The sequence below is a fragment of the Epinephelus moara genome, chromosome 12 (assembly GCF_006386435.1).
Source record: "Epinephelus moara isolate mb chromosome 12, YSFRI_EMoa_1.0, whole genome shotgun sequence".
In the NCBI taxonomy this organism is placed as follows: domain Eukaryota; kingdom Metazoa; phylum Chordata; class Actinopteri; order Perciformes; family Serranidae; genus Epinephelus; species Epinephelus moara.
The window spans coordinates 18,258,234-18,276,300 of NC_065517.1; the positions used below are offsets into that span (position 1 = coordinate 18,258,234).

The window sequence follows — 18,067 nt, forward strand, 5'->3', positions numbered from 1 at the left end:
GGTCTGCAAACCCCAAGGAGGAGCTGGAGGACATGGTTGGGGAGAAGAACTTCTGGGCTACCTTGCTTACAATGCTGTCAGTGGACCCACAACCAGATCAGTGGTGGAGAATATATGGATGGTGTATAATAGCAGTAACCAATTGAATGACCAATGAAAGACCAACATCTTCAAGAAGCATCGAAGCATAGAAACCCATAATTAACTATCCTGTCAATTACAAAATCAAGTGACTAAAGACTAATCACAAGAAATGTTGAAGGTTAATGTTTGAAAGATGGAGCCAAATTATTTTCATTTGACTACAAAGAAAAGTATTCATCCATGAGGAAACTGATCTTTGGAGGTGTTTAAGGAATGAGCAAAGGGCTATCTTCCTTAAGACATTCACTAAATTAGATATTTTACAGTACGTTACCCCCAAATCTGTCTTTCACATTTTTGCAAAGCACTCCTGAATTGTGACAAGAACTGTCCTGCTGAGGAGCAAACGTCATGCGCACTTAAACAAAAATGCAAAACAATCCTGGATCCTTTCAATATACACTAAAGGGGAATAACACTTTGGCAGAATTTCCACAGGGGAAAGCTGGATGTTCCCATGGGCCATTTTCTTTAGGAAGTGCAGGCTTGAGGTTTACTGCTTTTGTCTCAGTGGAACTATTTTTCACAGGGACCTCTCTTTGGGGTCAGGAATGGAGGAAAGAGGGCTTAAATGACCTGAGACTTACCTCAGGGCATTATGGTACCCTGGGCAGAGCGGGGAGTAGGAACCAGGGTTTTGACACAAATGTGTGATATTTCTCTTAAAGTGCCCCCCACAAAGCTCAAGACAGTTATAGCCGTGGGCAAGTGGAATAACAGGGCGCCAGTTCGAGAAAAACAAGGTCTGTTTTGGTTTGACAGTGCTCCCAGTATTTGACATCTTTTAGAGATGCTCGAGAATAAAGGTATATAAATACGATGAGGGAGAAGTGCTAATAATGGATATACAGGTGAAAGGACACACACACAAAAAGTGGCAATAACACATGAATAGTCCATCAAAAAAAGAAAAGAAAAAGGAACAGGTTGAAGAGTATATATAAGATTTAGTATAGGTCAAGATTGGTGCAAATCAAGGTCCTTAGAGCTTAGATCACCACATTCATCCTTGTTTGCCGATCCATGAGAGGTAGATCAGATTCAGATATTTAAATGCTTGGTAGGCTTTTCAGATTGCAAAAAGTCTCCTGACATTTTTTTTTTTTTTTTTACATTTCAAAGCTCTTTAATGGGCAGACTTTATTTAGAGGTAAAGTCTTGGCAATGCAGACCAAAATCCACTTTGTTTTTTAGACCTATTCTACCTCATGTTCGTAACCCACTCTGAGTAAGCATGTTTTATTTGTTAGACCATTTTGAAAAAAAAGTTTTGACAGTTCAATCTCTTTTTACATGTGAGTGTGTTCACGTGTGCACACATCGAATGCTTCTATCCAGCGACAGTAAAGAATAAAATGCATGTTTACCTATCATGGGTTCGCATGAAGTCCCAGGATTTCTTTGTGCCATTCTGTGGGGGAATAAGACAAAATAAACAGCATAAGTAAAAATAATAAAAGCACCATTATTTGAATTTTCAAATATTGTGGTCTGACAACTGAGCAAAACAGAAGTACATACAGAAATTGCACATACACTGAGTATTTAGTGTGCCCCAACTTCTCACTCCCTCTGTTGTATGTGACTTGTATGGCAGGAAGTTAGACCTCTGCTAATTTATTTATTTAACATGATTTCTATAGAAGCAATCAGCTGCCCCACAACTGATGCTTGCTTGGGCATGCTGAAGTAACATCACAACCCACACCCAACAAAAACATCTGCAGATGCAGATCAAAAAGCACTGGGCCTGCACCTATCAACGGTAGTTCAGCAAAAAGTCATAATAGTTACTGGAACAACTTTGCTGAAGAATTTGCTATGTGTGTTCCTTATCAAATATGAAGCCAATTTTACTGTGGATGCCAAATTCAATACACAACTTACAGCAAATACTGACAACAATATGCTGTCTGTCAGTGTCAGAAATTGGCAGCTTGGGGCAAAATGTCAGGAACGTCCTGTGCGTTTTAACTGAGACAAAAAAAAACCTTTTTGTCTTGTTAATGTCCTAATATCTATTGATTTATATTTACAGGCCCCTATAGACTAGTGTGGGTGATTTTTTTGGGAGTGACTGTTTGTGCACCTCAGTCAGAAAAGAATCCACAGCCCACACTGCTTGACTTAGTTTCAAGGAGAGATTCCTGATGACTAAATACTAAAACATATCCTGTAGTTACTAAACTTCAATGACAAGTTTGTGTAGCTGAGTGTTTATATGCCCAGCGGTCAAATCATTACATCAACAGGACGTGTCGTGCAGCTGAACACTCCTTCAGTAAATTTCCAGCAGCTCGATTCCAATCAAACCACTGAGGCAGGTGTGACCAGCACAAAAGAGACACCATCACAACACACTGTCTGATTGTTGGCCCATTACTTTCAAGTAAGTGTTAGGAGACAATGACGCAACCAGTGACGGTAGTGTAGTTCCTTTTGAGGTTATTTTCATTCATACAAGGTGAAGCGAGGAAAGGTGTTTGTAGTTTTACTGTGAAGTCAATACATAGATCGGTAAAATCAGTAAATCAAAGAGCAGTTACAGTGAACAGGTGAGATGAGGAGCTGCAGGTGAGGTCAGGTAAGTAACACCTTTAAGCCATTCAATATAATTTGACTTCTATGTTCTATCATTCACATTAATTCAGCAAAGATGTGTGAATTAAACTGAAAACGTAGCATATATTCCTGTCTTCACATCGCATGCTGTATAAATATGGTAAAGTCGGCCTACATTTTCAATGCCTGAGGAAATATGGCCTTGATTCAAATTTAGGCTACACCTCCTCTCCACCCACAAGCTCTTTCAGACGCAGGGATGACAGCTGTACTAGAACAGGCTTATTTCAGCTACAATAGATGTGCCTTCCTCTTTTGTGTGTGTGCGAGTGTGGCAGTGCAGTTTCAGAACCACCCAAGAAACGAGAGGAGCAGAAATGGCAAACTAATTGCACTGATAGAATTAGACATAATAAAGCTACTGTTGTGGCAACAGGGTTTGAGTTAGGATGTGCCACTGTGTGAGATGTACAACTTTGAGATTTCGATCTAAAACAGGAATAAACCAACATACATCTTAAAATGCTACTGACTGATTTGAGTGATTGAAGAGAGTGTGGGGGTTGTGTCCTTTCTCACAAGACTTAATCCTGAATATTCTCAGTTTCGTTCTCATGACTGGTATGAATTTGGCTGACAGGATATGCCTGATGAGGTGATGTACATAGGGATGCACAGACAGTCAAAATTTTCTGAGCTCATACAAGATCGATTTTTGAAATAAAACTAAAAAAAAGCCGATAATCTTTATCATATAAAAATACTAAACTGTTTTAAAGTCATTCAGCCCTTTATTACCCTGGCTCTGTTTACCATATATAATATTATGTAATTCCCTCTCTAACATCCATTTTATATTGCTGTGCAAACAAACACCAAACAGCTGGATTTATTCAGGTTTCTTGCCAAAAACTTTATTTTACAAGATTACATTTGAACACATCATGATAACACTTTAATTTGCCTTTGCCCAGCACTTATTTAAACTGAATAGAGCTTGAATGCATCATAATGTTACTCAATAAAACCTTCAGTAGTATTTAGTTCCTTCTACTGATTGCTAACAGCTAATGCAACTAGCTCTCTTCTGTCAATGTTGTTTACAATGTAGCATTACCAGGGAAACAATAGGGTGTTTTCCCTGTTTTTTAGCCTGTGCAAAACTGCAATCATTGAATGTGATCTTATCAGCCAATAGGCCTAAGACGGTCAACAAGGCGAATATCAGCCAATATAAAATGGGTGCGTTCCTTAGATGTATGTTGCAAAAACATTTCATAAACACCTGTGCAACACTATAGCTCCCTGTGACCTCAGAACACGCTTAAGTTAAATAAAGTCCTACAAAAAGTGAGAATTAAAGCACACTTCGTCTAAGTTTCAAAATACAGAGTTTATTTCAGGGCAACTTCCTTACGTAAACCTCAGATACATCGGACATGATGGATCTGTGACCCTGGGTTCCTTCTACCCATAACAGGCTAACCTGCATTTTATACGATTAATTAGCTAATGAAGTGGCATTTTCAACTGGATATAACAGAGATGATAGTGGCATAATACTGAAGAATACACTACTATTACTCATCCATAAAATATAATCTAATTCGTACTTTCAGTCAAGCGTCTATATACCATACAGTTTGTGTAAAGAAACAAAAAAATATTCAGCTTTTAAGAAGTCCTCAATATCATCTTAACAAATGGTTAAATGACCAGTGCATGACCTAACAGGTCATGACCACAGGGCCTCAGTGTGAAGCCAAGCTAACATAAAGCCATTCATGGATCATTAACAATCATGTTGTGATGTGAAATGAGAGCACAGAGCCAAAGTTTGTGTAGGTTTAGGTTTACTTATGGTGTTGCTATGGTGTCACCTGTATCTACTGCAACAGCTATTTTATCAGGTCTATGATAAAGACTTACTGTATGCACATTTCCATACTGAGCTCAGATCATCCTGAAAAAAAACTGACTTGAATTTAAAAAATCTTTGCAATAACTTATAGCACATATCTATCAATGCAGCAAATTCTACTTTACCTATGCACCTAAAATAAACAGTCAGAAGAACAATCACCATAAAACTTTGATAACTGATTCATCATATAAGTCAAGCAACAATACAAAGTACTGACTGATTTCATCCTCTCCACTCTCATGATCTAGAGCTATGATCAGGCCAAAAAAATCAGGCCACGGCAGCAATTTTGGGACCAAGCCCAACTTAAAACCCGAATTTCCACGATAAAAAAATGTATTTTCGTGCAGTAACAGATATTAGTGACATGATGTCAAACATGCACCTTAAGACCATTAGATATGCATTTAAAAAAACAAGAACAGAAAAAAATTAAATGAAAAATTGATGCCAACCTGATCTGATTAAAGCTGGGGGTAATCACATTACCCCAGGGAACCTGGGGTAATGTGATTAATTACAGCCTGGCCCAAACCTGGCGGGTCAGGTCTGGCCCAATTGGGTTTGGACAGAGAATCAAAGCTCTGTGATGATCTGTTGTTTGTCTCCGTCACATCCATCCATATTTTGTTTAAATTGTCCATAAAGCAACACTGCAGGCTCATGCAGCAGGAATTTATACACTAAGCCAGTAAGACCTGAAGACACACGTAACACTAGTCATCTTTTCTCCAGCTGTCAGCCATTAGTGAGGCGTCAACATCATCAAAACTCTCCACTGTGCAGTCAGGTCATGAAAGATGCTCTTCTTGAGCTGCAGACAATCTACCGGTGTAATTACTCTCACAAAAACCTGTCATGTCAACAACGTGTGCCGAGCCTCTTACACGCCATCGTTCCTCCTTGAGGCCAAGCCAGCCGCACCCCTCTCACTTTTTGTCAGTGAAAGCAAAACTAGTGTGAGGCGTGTGTGTGTGTGTGTGTGTGTGTGATAAATCACTTGTCGTGACTGAGGCGGAGATGCACTTCTCATGGCTTGTTGCTTTGTAAAGTGTGCTTACTGAATAATTTATGAGACAGAGCATTTTTCATGTCAATGAACCTTTTACAGGTAAATTGTGGGGTATTTAGATGTAGATTATAAATACAGATGTACACTAGAGCTGTCCTGCGTATGTCAAACTGATATTTCCATCTCTGCACAGGGCACACTCAGTGTATACTGCATTATAGTTTGCACTGAAGTTAGAAGAGTTAGCAACACAACATTTGGAAACACAACATTTGGGAACTAACTAATAACAACATAGCCATGTGAATAAATCAGTGGGACATTCCACTCCTTCTTTTGTTGATATTCTTGGTTTTAATAAATGTTTGTTAAATGAAAGAGTGCTTTGTGGAGACTACAGCACAAACAACACAGCACCAGTATTCAGAAAACAAATATATGGTTTGTGGTTCTGAAAAGTTAGAGACAATCATCTGCAAAACTATTAGTGAGCACCATTTACGATCCTCGTAATTCACTACAGAGCCTATTGAGTCTTGCCATGACCACAATGAATTATGTAGATTGCCTGAGGTTTGGAGGTATTTACTAACCACCAAAAGCTACCGAATGCAGCACCAGGCCCTCATCTCACAATACAGCTTCAGGGTTCACACACCCCCCAACTCTGAACAAAACTAGGTGACTCTGAAAGTGGGCAAGACAACAGCAGGTAAGACAACTTTGAAGTTAGCAGGAAGTGCATTTCTCCTGTTGTTGTCAAGGCTAAAAACCTCCCCAAATCTCCAACCCCAAGCTGACACATCCCGAACCAGCCACCTGAATGCAGACAGACCATACCAACATCAGCCCTCCATCAAAATACCGGTAAGACAGTGAGAAAGCCGACACCAACTTGTCAAAGTTTTAGAGCATTACTGGGATAACTGTAATGTGACTTAAAAAAAGTAATTTCATCACTGTAACGCATTACTAGGGCAGCCCCATGACAGTCGACGATTTGAATCATCAGTCAGAGAACCCTCAGTTGACTGAGCGCTCTTATCTTTCATGCTGCTCTCCGGTAGAGGCAGCTGCAGACCTAGACCCATGATAAGTCTGACTGTATGTTCAAACCAACAGCGACTTGGGCAACCTGGTCGTCAGCCACGCGTCTTGGGCGACCAAAGCGACCAGAGCGGTCCGGAGGGGAGTTAAAACTTGTTTAACTTTATGGTAATGAGCTCTGATGCAGTTCGGCAACAACCAATCAGAATGCTGACGTGCTTCGATGAAGCGGGTCCCAGAGAACAAGCCGTGTAACTTTGGTTTCTACAGCACACTTGTTCCAACAATGGATATCGAAAAGTTTATTACTTGCGTTCGCGCCCACTCAGTCCTTTATAATGAGGCTTGGGACAGTGTCGCGGTGGTAGTTGGTTGGTCTGGTGAGTTATAAAGTGTGTAATGTTAGTAATAGAGGAGAGAATTGCAGACTAATGTTGCGACGTAGCATGTAAAGCTTCCTTGCTTAGTTTGAATGGGATGACATACGTTTTCTGTTTTCATTGACCAAACATAACTCTCTGTAGGCCAACTATGAGCTTTTTGACTGGACAACAGCAAGCAGCAACTACGCTGCTTTCAAGCCAGTAGTCTGCTTTGCGGCTCCTTCAAACCGACAAGCACGATCAAACATTCAATGATTCACGTGATGAGCGACTAGAGCGACCAAAGCTGCCACAAATATTTTTGACAGTCGTGAGAGACTTTGCCTCTTTGGAAGCTTCTGGTCTGAACGTACAGTGAGGGTGCTCTCAGACCTAGAGTTGTCTTGCTTTGGTCTGAATCAGGGACTAATTTTGTTATAAAGTTCCATAATTTCCTAGAGTTGGTTCGTGTTCTCACGGCAGCATTCAAGATTCAAGATTCAAGATTCAAGACAACTTTATTAATCCCCTAAAGGGCAATTTTATTTGACAGCTCTAGAAGCTTTACAAGTGGACCACATCAAATGCCTTGTGCAAAAAAGCTGCTCTTGATAGGTCAGAATTTCCACGTGGGAAAAATCCAGGAAGTAAACAAAACGTTGAAGAAGAGTACACTTGCAAGATAAATGTGACACTTTCTAATCTCATAATGGAGGGACAACTACGCAGGTTGATTTCAGTGCTGGTCATCGTGGACTATATTGCTGTCATTGTTCATTTTAGTCAAACCATACAGTTTGAAAATGAGGCGCGAGTGTGATTGCGGTGTTGACACCTGCCCAAACCGCACTTAGGGGGCAAATGAACTGGAGTTCGATTGAACCGAACCAAACAGGGCTTGTTAACTACTAAGGCTACTATTAACTTGAATGTCCCACTGAACCCTGCTCAAACTCTCAAACTCTATATGATACAAAAGGAACAAATAGTTGAATATTCATATTGGACACATAAATCCGGTTTGACTGGAATAATTCTGCATCGGTTACAGCCCTATGCATTCCTAAGTAATGCCTCACTGCCCAACATTGGCTGTAACCTGTTAAGAGAGTTTGTATACTGACATATAAAATGAGCATTTGGCTGAAACAGAAAGTTGCCCTCCTTAACTTTACTTCCCAACAGTCTGTGCCAGCTGTGGTTGGACGCTCTGGCTTCCTTGTCCACACTAACGCAGGAAACTGTCACAGATAAAGCCACTCTATTTAAAAAGCTCCATTTTTAGGAGTAAAAAAACACATGCTTAGTGGGGACGGAAGGACAAAACTGAGATAAAAAGATCAAATTTGGCTATGTTAAGGCATATAGTATGAGATTGCTTTACAGCACAAACAGAAAGAGTGTGCTGTCCTTCCAGGATAAATGGGAGCTACAGCTTTCAGAGATTTCTGGCAAAAGCAGATGGTGGAAGGTGTGAGAAAAAATAATTTCCAAGATGGTCTGTCAGTTCAGAAAAGTGATTCCAGGGAGGGGAAATGAGTCAGAACGATATCTCTCCAACAGGAAGTTGCAGGACTAAACATGGCCTTAATTAAAAAAAAAAAAAAAAAAAAGCTGCACCAAGACAAAAACCCAAAACAAAAACCCAACAGTATCAGTTAGAGACTAAGACAAAGACAAACACCCGTCTTGATTATGGTCTCACAATCATTTTGGCGATGACAGACTACATCGATCAAACACCAAAAAGATGATTTCTTTTCTAGCAACCACATACTGTACGAAGTAAACCACACACACACACACACACACACACACACACACACGCACACACACACACACACACACACACACACACATTCCCTCTCTAGTATCCTGTCACTACCCACAGATGGTGGGGTTCCCCTCATTACTCGGGCCACTTGCTGAGAGAAGGGGGGCGGGGACGGCTTCAATGGCCCAGGGGAGACGGAGAATCATGGCCGACATGGATTACGACAGAGAGATTAGCCCGTGGGGAGAGAGAGAGAGAGAGACATAGACAGAAAGAGAGAGGGAGAGAGAGGAAGGGAAGCAGGACCAGGCTACACAGGACCTTGAAATTAATGTGGTCCCTCTGGCTTTGGGCATCAGAAATGACAGACTCCTGTGTGAATGGCTATTGTAGGGAGGGATGTATGGTCTTTTAGGTGCTTAAAGACTAATAACCATCACACACACACACACCTCCTGACTACACTATAAAGCCGGCAGCTGCAGCAGAAAGAAAAAAAAAAATCAACTACCGTCCCCAAATACAATAGCACTCTTTGAATCTCAACATGTGCTCTCCAGTTTTCTAGCTCCGGTCTCTGTCTTCTCACCAGCCTGAACAAAGGCAGCAGGGCTATCACACACACATTACAACCACTGAACTAATGATCAGCTAAGTCTAAAAACAACAATGACAAAGAGCATCTGCACCTGCACAAACTGATCGACCAGTAATGATGAAATTACGGCTCTGCAGTGCAGCATTAAAACAACCCGGTGAGTGGCTCCTATCCACGAGTGCCGAAACCAGTGTCAAGGACACACTCCTTGTACACGCCCACGTGACTGTGTCCCCGGGTGAAATCCGCAGAAAGCATGTAGACCTCAAATCACATCAAGTCAGTTTACATGTTTCCTCCAATGCAAACTAGTGTTGCATGGTATACCGGTACTAAAATAGTACCGTGGTACTAGAGTATTCCAAACGGTACTATACTGCATTTGGAAAATACCGGTACTTTTTAAATTGATTCAATTCATTCATTTATTTAATTCATTTATGCACACAAACGCCTTCCTTGTTCCTATTGGAGCATATATTGTGCAAGTGGTGTGTATGACAACACCTGTATCAACATTCACAGCTGGCGTACGTGAAAAAAGACAAGAGAAAGTCTGCCTCGCAAAGGGAGACAACACGAGACAAAACAAACTTGGTGGAACATTTGAGTTACCAAACCGTGACGTCCGTACCGAGGTACTTACCGAACCATGATTTTTTTGGTACCGTTACACCCCTACTATTTATTGTTCTAAAGGTTTGTATCCAAAAGGACTTTTCCTTAGGAAAAGTACCTTAGAGTATTGAAAAGTATCGAAATTCATATTGGTATTGGTACCGAAACAAAGATTTTGGTATCGTGACAACACTAATGCAAACTGACTGAGATACTACTTGGAGGAATTGATTCCAGCCTATTTCTGTTTTAACCACTGCTAAAAACATCTGCCAAAAATGTATGGCAGTAATTTTTATTGTGTAGTCAGCAGAATTCATGTGAGATAATTATTCTAAATCCATGCTTTAATTTCTTACAACATGATGGGCATGATATAGTGATTTAGATGGCGATTTATCAACAACAATTTTGTTAATAGATCAATCCCTAAAGTCTTTTGTCAAGAAACAAGGCTTAAAGTCTACAGTCACACTCTCTCTCCCTCTGTGAGGCTGTACCTGGACACAGTGGTGCTTTGAGTTAAATGGCCATCATGCTAATATGCTGATGTGTGGCACTGGCAGGTATAATGTATGCCATGACCTTAGTTTAAGCATGCTAATATTTGCTAATTAGCTCTAAACACAAACTACAGCTAAGCCTGATTGTAATGTGATTGTGATGTTATTCATTTTGCAGGTGCTTGGTCATAAATAAACGTCTTGGACAAAATGAAATGTTGACTTGATGATGGTGCCACATGGAAAGTTAAGGGATCACTGAAGCCAATAGTTTTTGAGACTTGTCACACTAAACCACAAACTACTGAATGGTGGCACTTGAAGAAAAAGTCATCACGAGTCATTGTCCTAGAACCTTGAATGTCTGTAAATTCATGGTAATCCATCCAATACTGTTAAAATTTTCCCACATCTCCCAACCATATCACTGTGCAGAAGGAAGTGTGCATCTCCTCATGGATAAGAGGCTTGTGCCCGAGACCAGGGATGGGATGATATATAATTTGATTGTGAATAGTGATAAAAAAAAAATCAATAAATTGATGGTGGTGAATTTTCATTATCAAATAATCATGTTCAGCAGCAACCAAAGAGACTGCGGGGCAACCAACCTCAAAAAGTGCAAAAGACCTTAATCAAGCATTGTCATATTTCATATCAAAAGAGACAATGTCATTTCAAAAAGTTTAAAAGCCTGGCTTTTTGAGATAGAAAAAAAAGTTAAAAAATATGTGTGTCCTATCTGTGATGCACAAAAATATTTGTTTATTAACCATATGTAAGGTAAAGTTATTTCAGTGTGTTCTAGTGCCATTTTAAGAGTTTTACACCTATTTGGATGAGGAATAATATCATGAATGCCAATTACTTTGGTGAGGATAACTGTTACATGCAATTTTCATATCTTCCTATGCCTACTCGTGACAGCATGAGATGTAAATATTAATGATCATCCTCCTCAGCTGAGCTGTAACTTAAGTTAGCTCAGTAAGGCTAGCTGTAGATGCACGGTTCTTTCTGCCAGGTGATACGGTTGGTGGGTGTAGTTTGGTAGAAAGAAAATAGTTCCTACTAGGGCATTAACGACTTTGATTTTTTTCAGGTCAACTTATCTGTCAATAAAGTCTAAAGGCCCGAACATACTCGGGCGTACTATTAGCGGTGCGAACTCCGCGAGGAATGTCCGCAGTTATTCGGGCTTTCATAGTCGAGCACACTTCCGCGTTGTAGTTTCCTGTAAAAATGTCCGTGAAAAATCTCCGCGATGTGAAAAATACATGCCGAGCAGTCACTGGTGTGCGGAGCGGAGTCCACGCGGTCGTAAAATCTGAGCTTTGCGCGCAAAGGGCTTGCGGACCTCCGCGGAGTCCGTTCCGCGTACGTTCCGCCCAAGTATGTTCGGGCCTTAAGTCGAGTCGACAAGTCATTTGATGACGTCATCACATTGACACGATGGAGGAAAGTGAAGTATCTCCACACATGTGATGTGTGTCTGTCACTCTCAGGCCCAAACATACTCGGGCGTACTATTAGCGGAGCGGACTCCGCGAGGAATGTCCGCAGTCATTCTGGCTTTCATAGTCGAGCGCACTTCAGCGTTGTAGTTTCCTATAAAAATGTCCGTGAAAAATCCCCACGATGTGAAAAATACATGCCAAGCAGTCACTGGTCTTGTGTTAATTTCCCCTCTACGCGCGCCAAGTAACGTTACCACCCTTTTTATGAAGTGACTGTGACTACTGGTTAAGTCAAGGATAAAGTATCAGAGTAAGCCAATCAGAGGCAGCGATTGCATTCTGTACACAAGCACACACACAGAGAGAGAGGGAAAAAACACACGACTTGTCGACTCCTCCCGGGGAGTGTCGACTTGTGCCACTGATGCCGACACGTCAACAAATCGACTTTTCTGTTAATGCCCTAGTTCCTACATGAAACCGCTCACAACAAGGTCTGTGGATTATCTTGAGTAACCAAGTCATTATTTCTGTTCAGAGTTTTTTTAAATATATATGTTTGGTGCTTTGAGCACCACAAGCTGAGTGACATCTTGTTCCATTATATGTAAGAGAAAGGAGAAATCTCTACGGCCGATATCTTCACAACTCAGCAACTCACATCAAAACAATCTAGATTGATAAATAGCACTAAAAGTGACAGGAAAAATATGTATTTTTGATTCGGGGGTGAACTGTCCCTTTAAGCTAAGTCAGGGTTGTTTCTTCTCATCATAATTAAAAACAATATGAACCATGATGAAGGTTAGTGTAACAATACAGCTGTCGATTCAAACTTGTTTTCTCTAGTTCAGTTAACTTTACTTACGTGACAACTTTGAACCAACTATTCAACTTCAGTTCAGATCATTTACATTTTTATGGCAGCAGGGAAGCGTAGGGTGTTTTATGGTGTGAATTCCACTGTTATTCATTACTTCAGACAAAAATGTTCACTGGGTTAAACAAGAACTTCAGTAATTCATTTTGTAATATCTCCACTCACAGGTAATAAATTATCATACTGAATTATCTCCCTGCCTTGAATCAAAGTTTTTAAGCATGCAGACAATCGTCTCGCCACCCACAGACACCCTCACGCTCATTAGGCTCATTTTACTGCCATGATTCAGGCTTGAGCCCATAAATAACTATTCATGTGAGAAGATGTGTGTTTTAAGATCATAATGGATCTCATATTCATTGAAGGAGTGCCGGGGTCACTGGCTGTAAGCTATACAAGATAAATAATTCCAGATGAATAATTCAAATCATTATAATGAATAAATGGGAGGTAATTATCCGGCTCCGAGTAGCAACCCGTGATTCAACGTAAGCACGAGGCGACAGAGATAAGAGGGGTTTCCCAGAGTCAACGAGGGACAATCACCTGCTTTGTAGAGGGAGGCCAGGGAGACGAGACAAAACACCAGTAAACACTAATGATGAAGAGAGCCTCTCACGCATGACATTATCTACTTTAAGAGTGTGTTTCTGTGTGTGTGTGTGTGTGTGTGTGTGTGTGTGTGTGTGTGTGTGTGAGAACAGGTTTCGGTTAGTGTCCAGTGGCTAAGCTGCAGATGTACAGATGAACATAAAAGCTTTGGGGTAGAGATGCTCCCTCAGTGTGACTGAGAGGCCTTTGTGGGGAGTCCCTGAGCAGCCCCTCCCGAGCCGCACAGGAGAGATGACGAGGATGAAAGGGAGGACAGGACGGAGAGGGAGTCCACCCATCATCTCTTTTGTTGTCCATCTGCTGTCTTAGCCGTTCCGCCATTCTCTTGACAAGCTTAACCCCCCCCCTCCTCCTCTGCTGTCACAGGTGTAAACCCCAAATGTGGAGAAAAAACCCTCCTCGCTGAGCTCCCCTCGACATGAGTGTCTTGGTACTTGAGTTTTCTGATTAAATTGAAAGCAAAACTACAAAAGATCTCCTTCAAATCACTGATAGTGGCAGTTTCTTTATGTTTAAAAAGCACTTTTCATCTGAACGCTGAGCACTGTCACCCTGCCCACAGTGAACAAAATAGCTTTTATCTTGCCTGTACTAATGACATGAACTGCACCTCATCAGTCACACTACGTTAAATAGCCCCTTCCTATCATCTACAGGGTATGTAATGTGTTTGAAGAGTGAGTTTTACCATCATACATCCTCTGCACCACTGTCACTACCCTGATTTTACACAACAGAAGCCAAGTCTATAACCCAGGAACAGAAAAACAGCACAAATATTTTGAAACCTAAAAATAAATTCGTCCTGGACTGCAGCCTATGTTTGGGTGAGGAAGCATTTCTCACTTTGCTGGAGACCATCAGGACACACAGTCATCACACTTTTCTTTTAGCAGGACTCAATAAAAAAACCAAAATATTTTCGTAATGATGCACCTATCTATAAAAACACTGATAAATAAGGCATAGTAATACTGATTTGGAGTCATGCATCAGGCTCAGGCTCATCTCATGCCTTTCGATTTCCAGAGTGCGGTTAACAATACTGAGCACTTACTGAAAACCACAGAGGCAGCTGACATGAAATTTGACAGCTTTTGATCTTATGTGATAAAAATGTACAGTTAACGAGATTTCAGTCGCAGACGATCCACTTTGCCCGCCCCATTTGCCACCGTGACCTCGATAGGCAGCTAAAAATGGATGGAATAGATATGGATGGATGGATGGATGGATGGATGGATGGATGGATGGATGGATGACAACTACACAGTAGGCCTATATGCTGGTGTGAATGTGCTTAAGTAGGTCCACAAGAAACTGAATCTATACAACAATCACTACGATAGCATATAAAAGAAGATGTCTAACTTTAGAAAGTGATCGATTTCTAATTGACCGATATAATTACGTACTGCAAGACAATATACATTTGTCAATATGTCCAAATACAAAAAGTGAATCCTACCAACATCCACATAAAACCTACATATACATGCCAGATGCGTCTATGAACATACAACACATACACTTTCAATATCCACCAATACAAAACACCTTAAATATACATGAAGAAAAATACTACTAGGGATGCCCTGATTCAAAATGTTTCTCTCCTGCTATAGATTCAGATACCAGTGCTCTCTTCTCCACAAATTAAAACCTTTTTACCTCATTGGCATTTATGTACGGTAACATGAGGCCAGAGATTTCTGTGGCATTAAAAAATCGGTCACCATGAATAACAGAATTTAACCTATAGCAATAACACTACATTTTAAAATGAAAATGACAAAGAAAACATATTTACTCTGGCTTATTATAATTCTTATTATCGCTTATTATGCTCAGTTTCAGCTAGGGATGCGCCAATCCGATATCTGGATCAAATATCGGCCCCGATATCATCAAAATAGATGGATCGGGTATCGGAAAATGCAACCTATACCTGAGGCGATCCTTTCCCTTTAAATCTATTGCGACGTGGGCTACGTCATACGTCATGGAGCGAAGGAGAGAATATGCTGTGTGGAGGTATTTCACACTATTTCAACTGCTGTTGCACGATTGTTTATTTTTGTTAAAAATAAATAGTTCATCATTGCATTCATCTGTTTCATCTTGTTTCATTTTATCTTAGGGAAGAACTGTGTAGTCATCAATGCCTGAGGCCTCTGGTCTTTTCTGTTCTACATGTAAAGGTATAAAGCTTTTTAGGTCAACCATGGTATCGGATCGGTATCGGGTATCGGCTGATACTCAAAGCCACAGCAACGGGATCGGTATCGAAACTGAAAAAGCTGGATCGGTGCATCTCTAGTTTCAGCGCCAAACAGCATCTCTGTAAAATACAATCTTAAAGAAATCAACAAGTCTTGCCAAATTAGACTTACAAGCCACCCTTTCACAAGGCAAGAGGTAGTAGTTCAAGGCTTCATTCAGGAAATAATGTCTTTGGGTTTGAAGGCGTAGTATCCGAAATGCAAGACCGACATTTATGGTCACGTTCAATGCCAAAAAAATGCCGTATAGGGTAAACATCCTTATTGCTCACTCCTAGTTCTAACTATTTCCACCTATCTACCCTTGGCCATTCTACCTAGCGCTGGGAGATATGGAGAATATCAAATATGCCGATATTTTTGATCACATACCCCAATATCAATATTGCTACTACAGTGTGGGGTTGATTACTGGTGCTTTCACATACTTACACAATGAGATTTTGGACAATTAATCATCAGTAATGTGGATATAATGGCTAAGAGGGTAAAGGCAAATAATAGCACAGCTAGAACAGTCTGGCAAGTTTAGAAAATCAAATCACGACATTACAATATCCAAAATCTAAGACAATATCTAGTCTCATATCATGATACTGGCCAGTCGTATCTGATACCGTGACTTCAGGAATCTGTTTAGTTGCATATTTGATAAAAATATATTTATGCAAATGCGCCCTTTCACACTTTCATCAGTGGCCTGTGATGGTGTGGGAAGACACATAGAACTTGGCAATAAGTGACTAAAATAAAAAAGGTTGCAGTAAGCAGGTCTGGTACGTACAGTAGGACAAGAGACCATCACCTTTAAATACTTTGACATTAATGTAAAGGGTTGCAGCTGCAATGAGCTGAATGCATACTGTATGTCCCTGCGGTGTTTCATGCTGTATCCTGGACCTGTAATTTCACTGTAGTGTGGTGAAACTGAGATTTAGGATAGTCTTAGCTCTAAAAAAAATCCCATCAGATTTGAACAGGCACGTCTCAACAATGCACCACATATAAACTGGCAATTTACTTCCATATAACTCTGAGCTGTGGAGACCTCTGATCCAGAGACACTGACAGCACACAGGCTGCATTCACACAGGAGCCAATTTGACAGTTGGGATCAACAAGTCTCACCTGACCTGCTATCCAGACAGAAAACACGTTTCCTTGTGTGTAACACTGCTGAACCGTGTTAACACCAGCTCCTCATACTAATGTAAAGCATGTGCTAACGTTTACGTGATGCTCAGTTTAAAAGGATACCGTCAGTATGCTAGCTTGTGTCTGCCTCTTAGCTGTGTCGGGTTTACGGTTAATGTCACACACAGAGGGAAATGTTAGACGTGAAAATTTATTGAATACAGTTGCCTAGTCGTTGTGGTTAAAGTAATGTCAATTGTTGCTGTCAACGTCTGTGTTTAAGGTCAGTTTAGCCTTCATGTTATGCTAGCATGCTAGCTGCAAAATGAATGGGGGGTTGGGCTAGCCTACAGCATCCAGCATCCTCTATCAACCGTTATGAGATGGAAATAACTCACCTGGTTGTAGTGCACCCTGAACGGCTTCAGGTAGTCGGACTCTGTGCACGGAGTGACTTCAATGTTGTTAATCTCTTCCATAGTTTACACTCGGAGCTGGATTGTCGGCTCACCGATGGTTGTCTGTCACCGCACACTAACTGACAGTGAAGGAATGTCTACGGAAGCCGGGAGAGGACATGAGGGTGAACTGTGAGGATGGCAGGAGAGGTGAAAGAAGCAATATCAGAAAATAAGGACTGTTCATTTTATTGTATGGAAACTGTCTGAAGCATTTTATGGAACAAGAGAACAGATTAAGAGTCTAAGTATTGTTTATATGTTATATATTTAAATAATTAAAAAATAAAATCCTTTGAGATAAGAATTAGTGCAGTCAAGCTGTCCCTGTCATCTGTTCAACACACCCTGAAGGTCTTTGTTTTCGTTATGTTTTCTTCCTTTTCCCTGCATTTTATTCATGTATTGTTTAATTTTACATTATTTTTATATTATGAAATATATTTACTACAACTTTTACAATGAAAATCTAGAATGTCCATACTCTATGTGTTGAATATAGTTTGGAAAATAAAGGGAAAAAGCTGGTATTGTGAAATAAATCACACGACACATGTTCGCCACAATTTTTTTTCAACAAATAATTTATCAAAATTAAATTAAAAATACCCCCCACAGAAAAAGCATTTCCATTAAATCGTTTTTTTTTTTTTTTTTACTCCTTTTAATCTTATTTAGAGAATTTAATTCAACTAAT

General features: G+C 40.4%; 1 protein-coding gene across 1 annotated transcript in view; it reads right to left on the reverse strand.

The window, feature by feature from the left end:
• Window positions 1-17,464, reverse strand: part of nudt14 (nudix (nucleoside diphosphate linked moiety X)-type motif 14) — a 31,258-nt gene extending 13,794 nt beyond the window's left edge. The window contains exons 1-2 of the mRNA XM_050058315.1: window positions 17,311-17,464; window positions 1,512-1,555 (exon numbers count right to left, since the gene is read on the reverse strand). Of these exons, the coding sequence (XP_049914272.1) occupies window positions 1,512-1,555; window positions 17,311-17,391 (125 nt within the window). The 5' untranslated portion in view covers window positions 17,392-17,464. The remainder of the gene's footprint in view (window positions 1-1,511; window positions 1,556-17,310) is intronic.
• Between the last annotated feature and the right edge of the window lie 603 nt (window positions 17,465-18,067).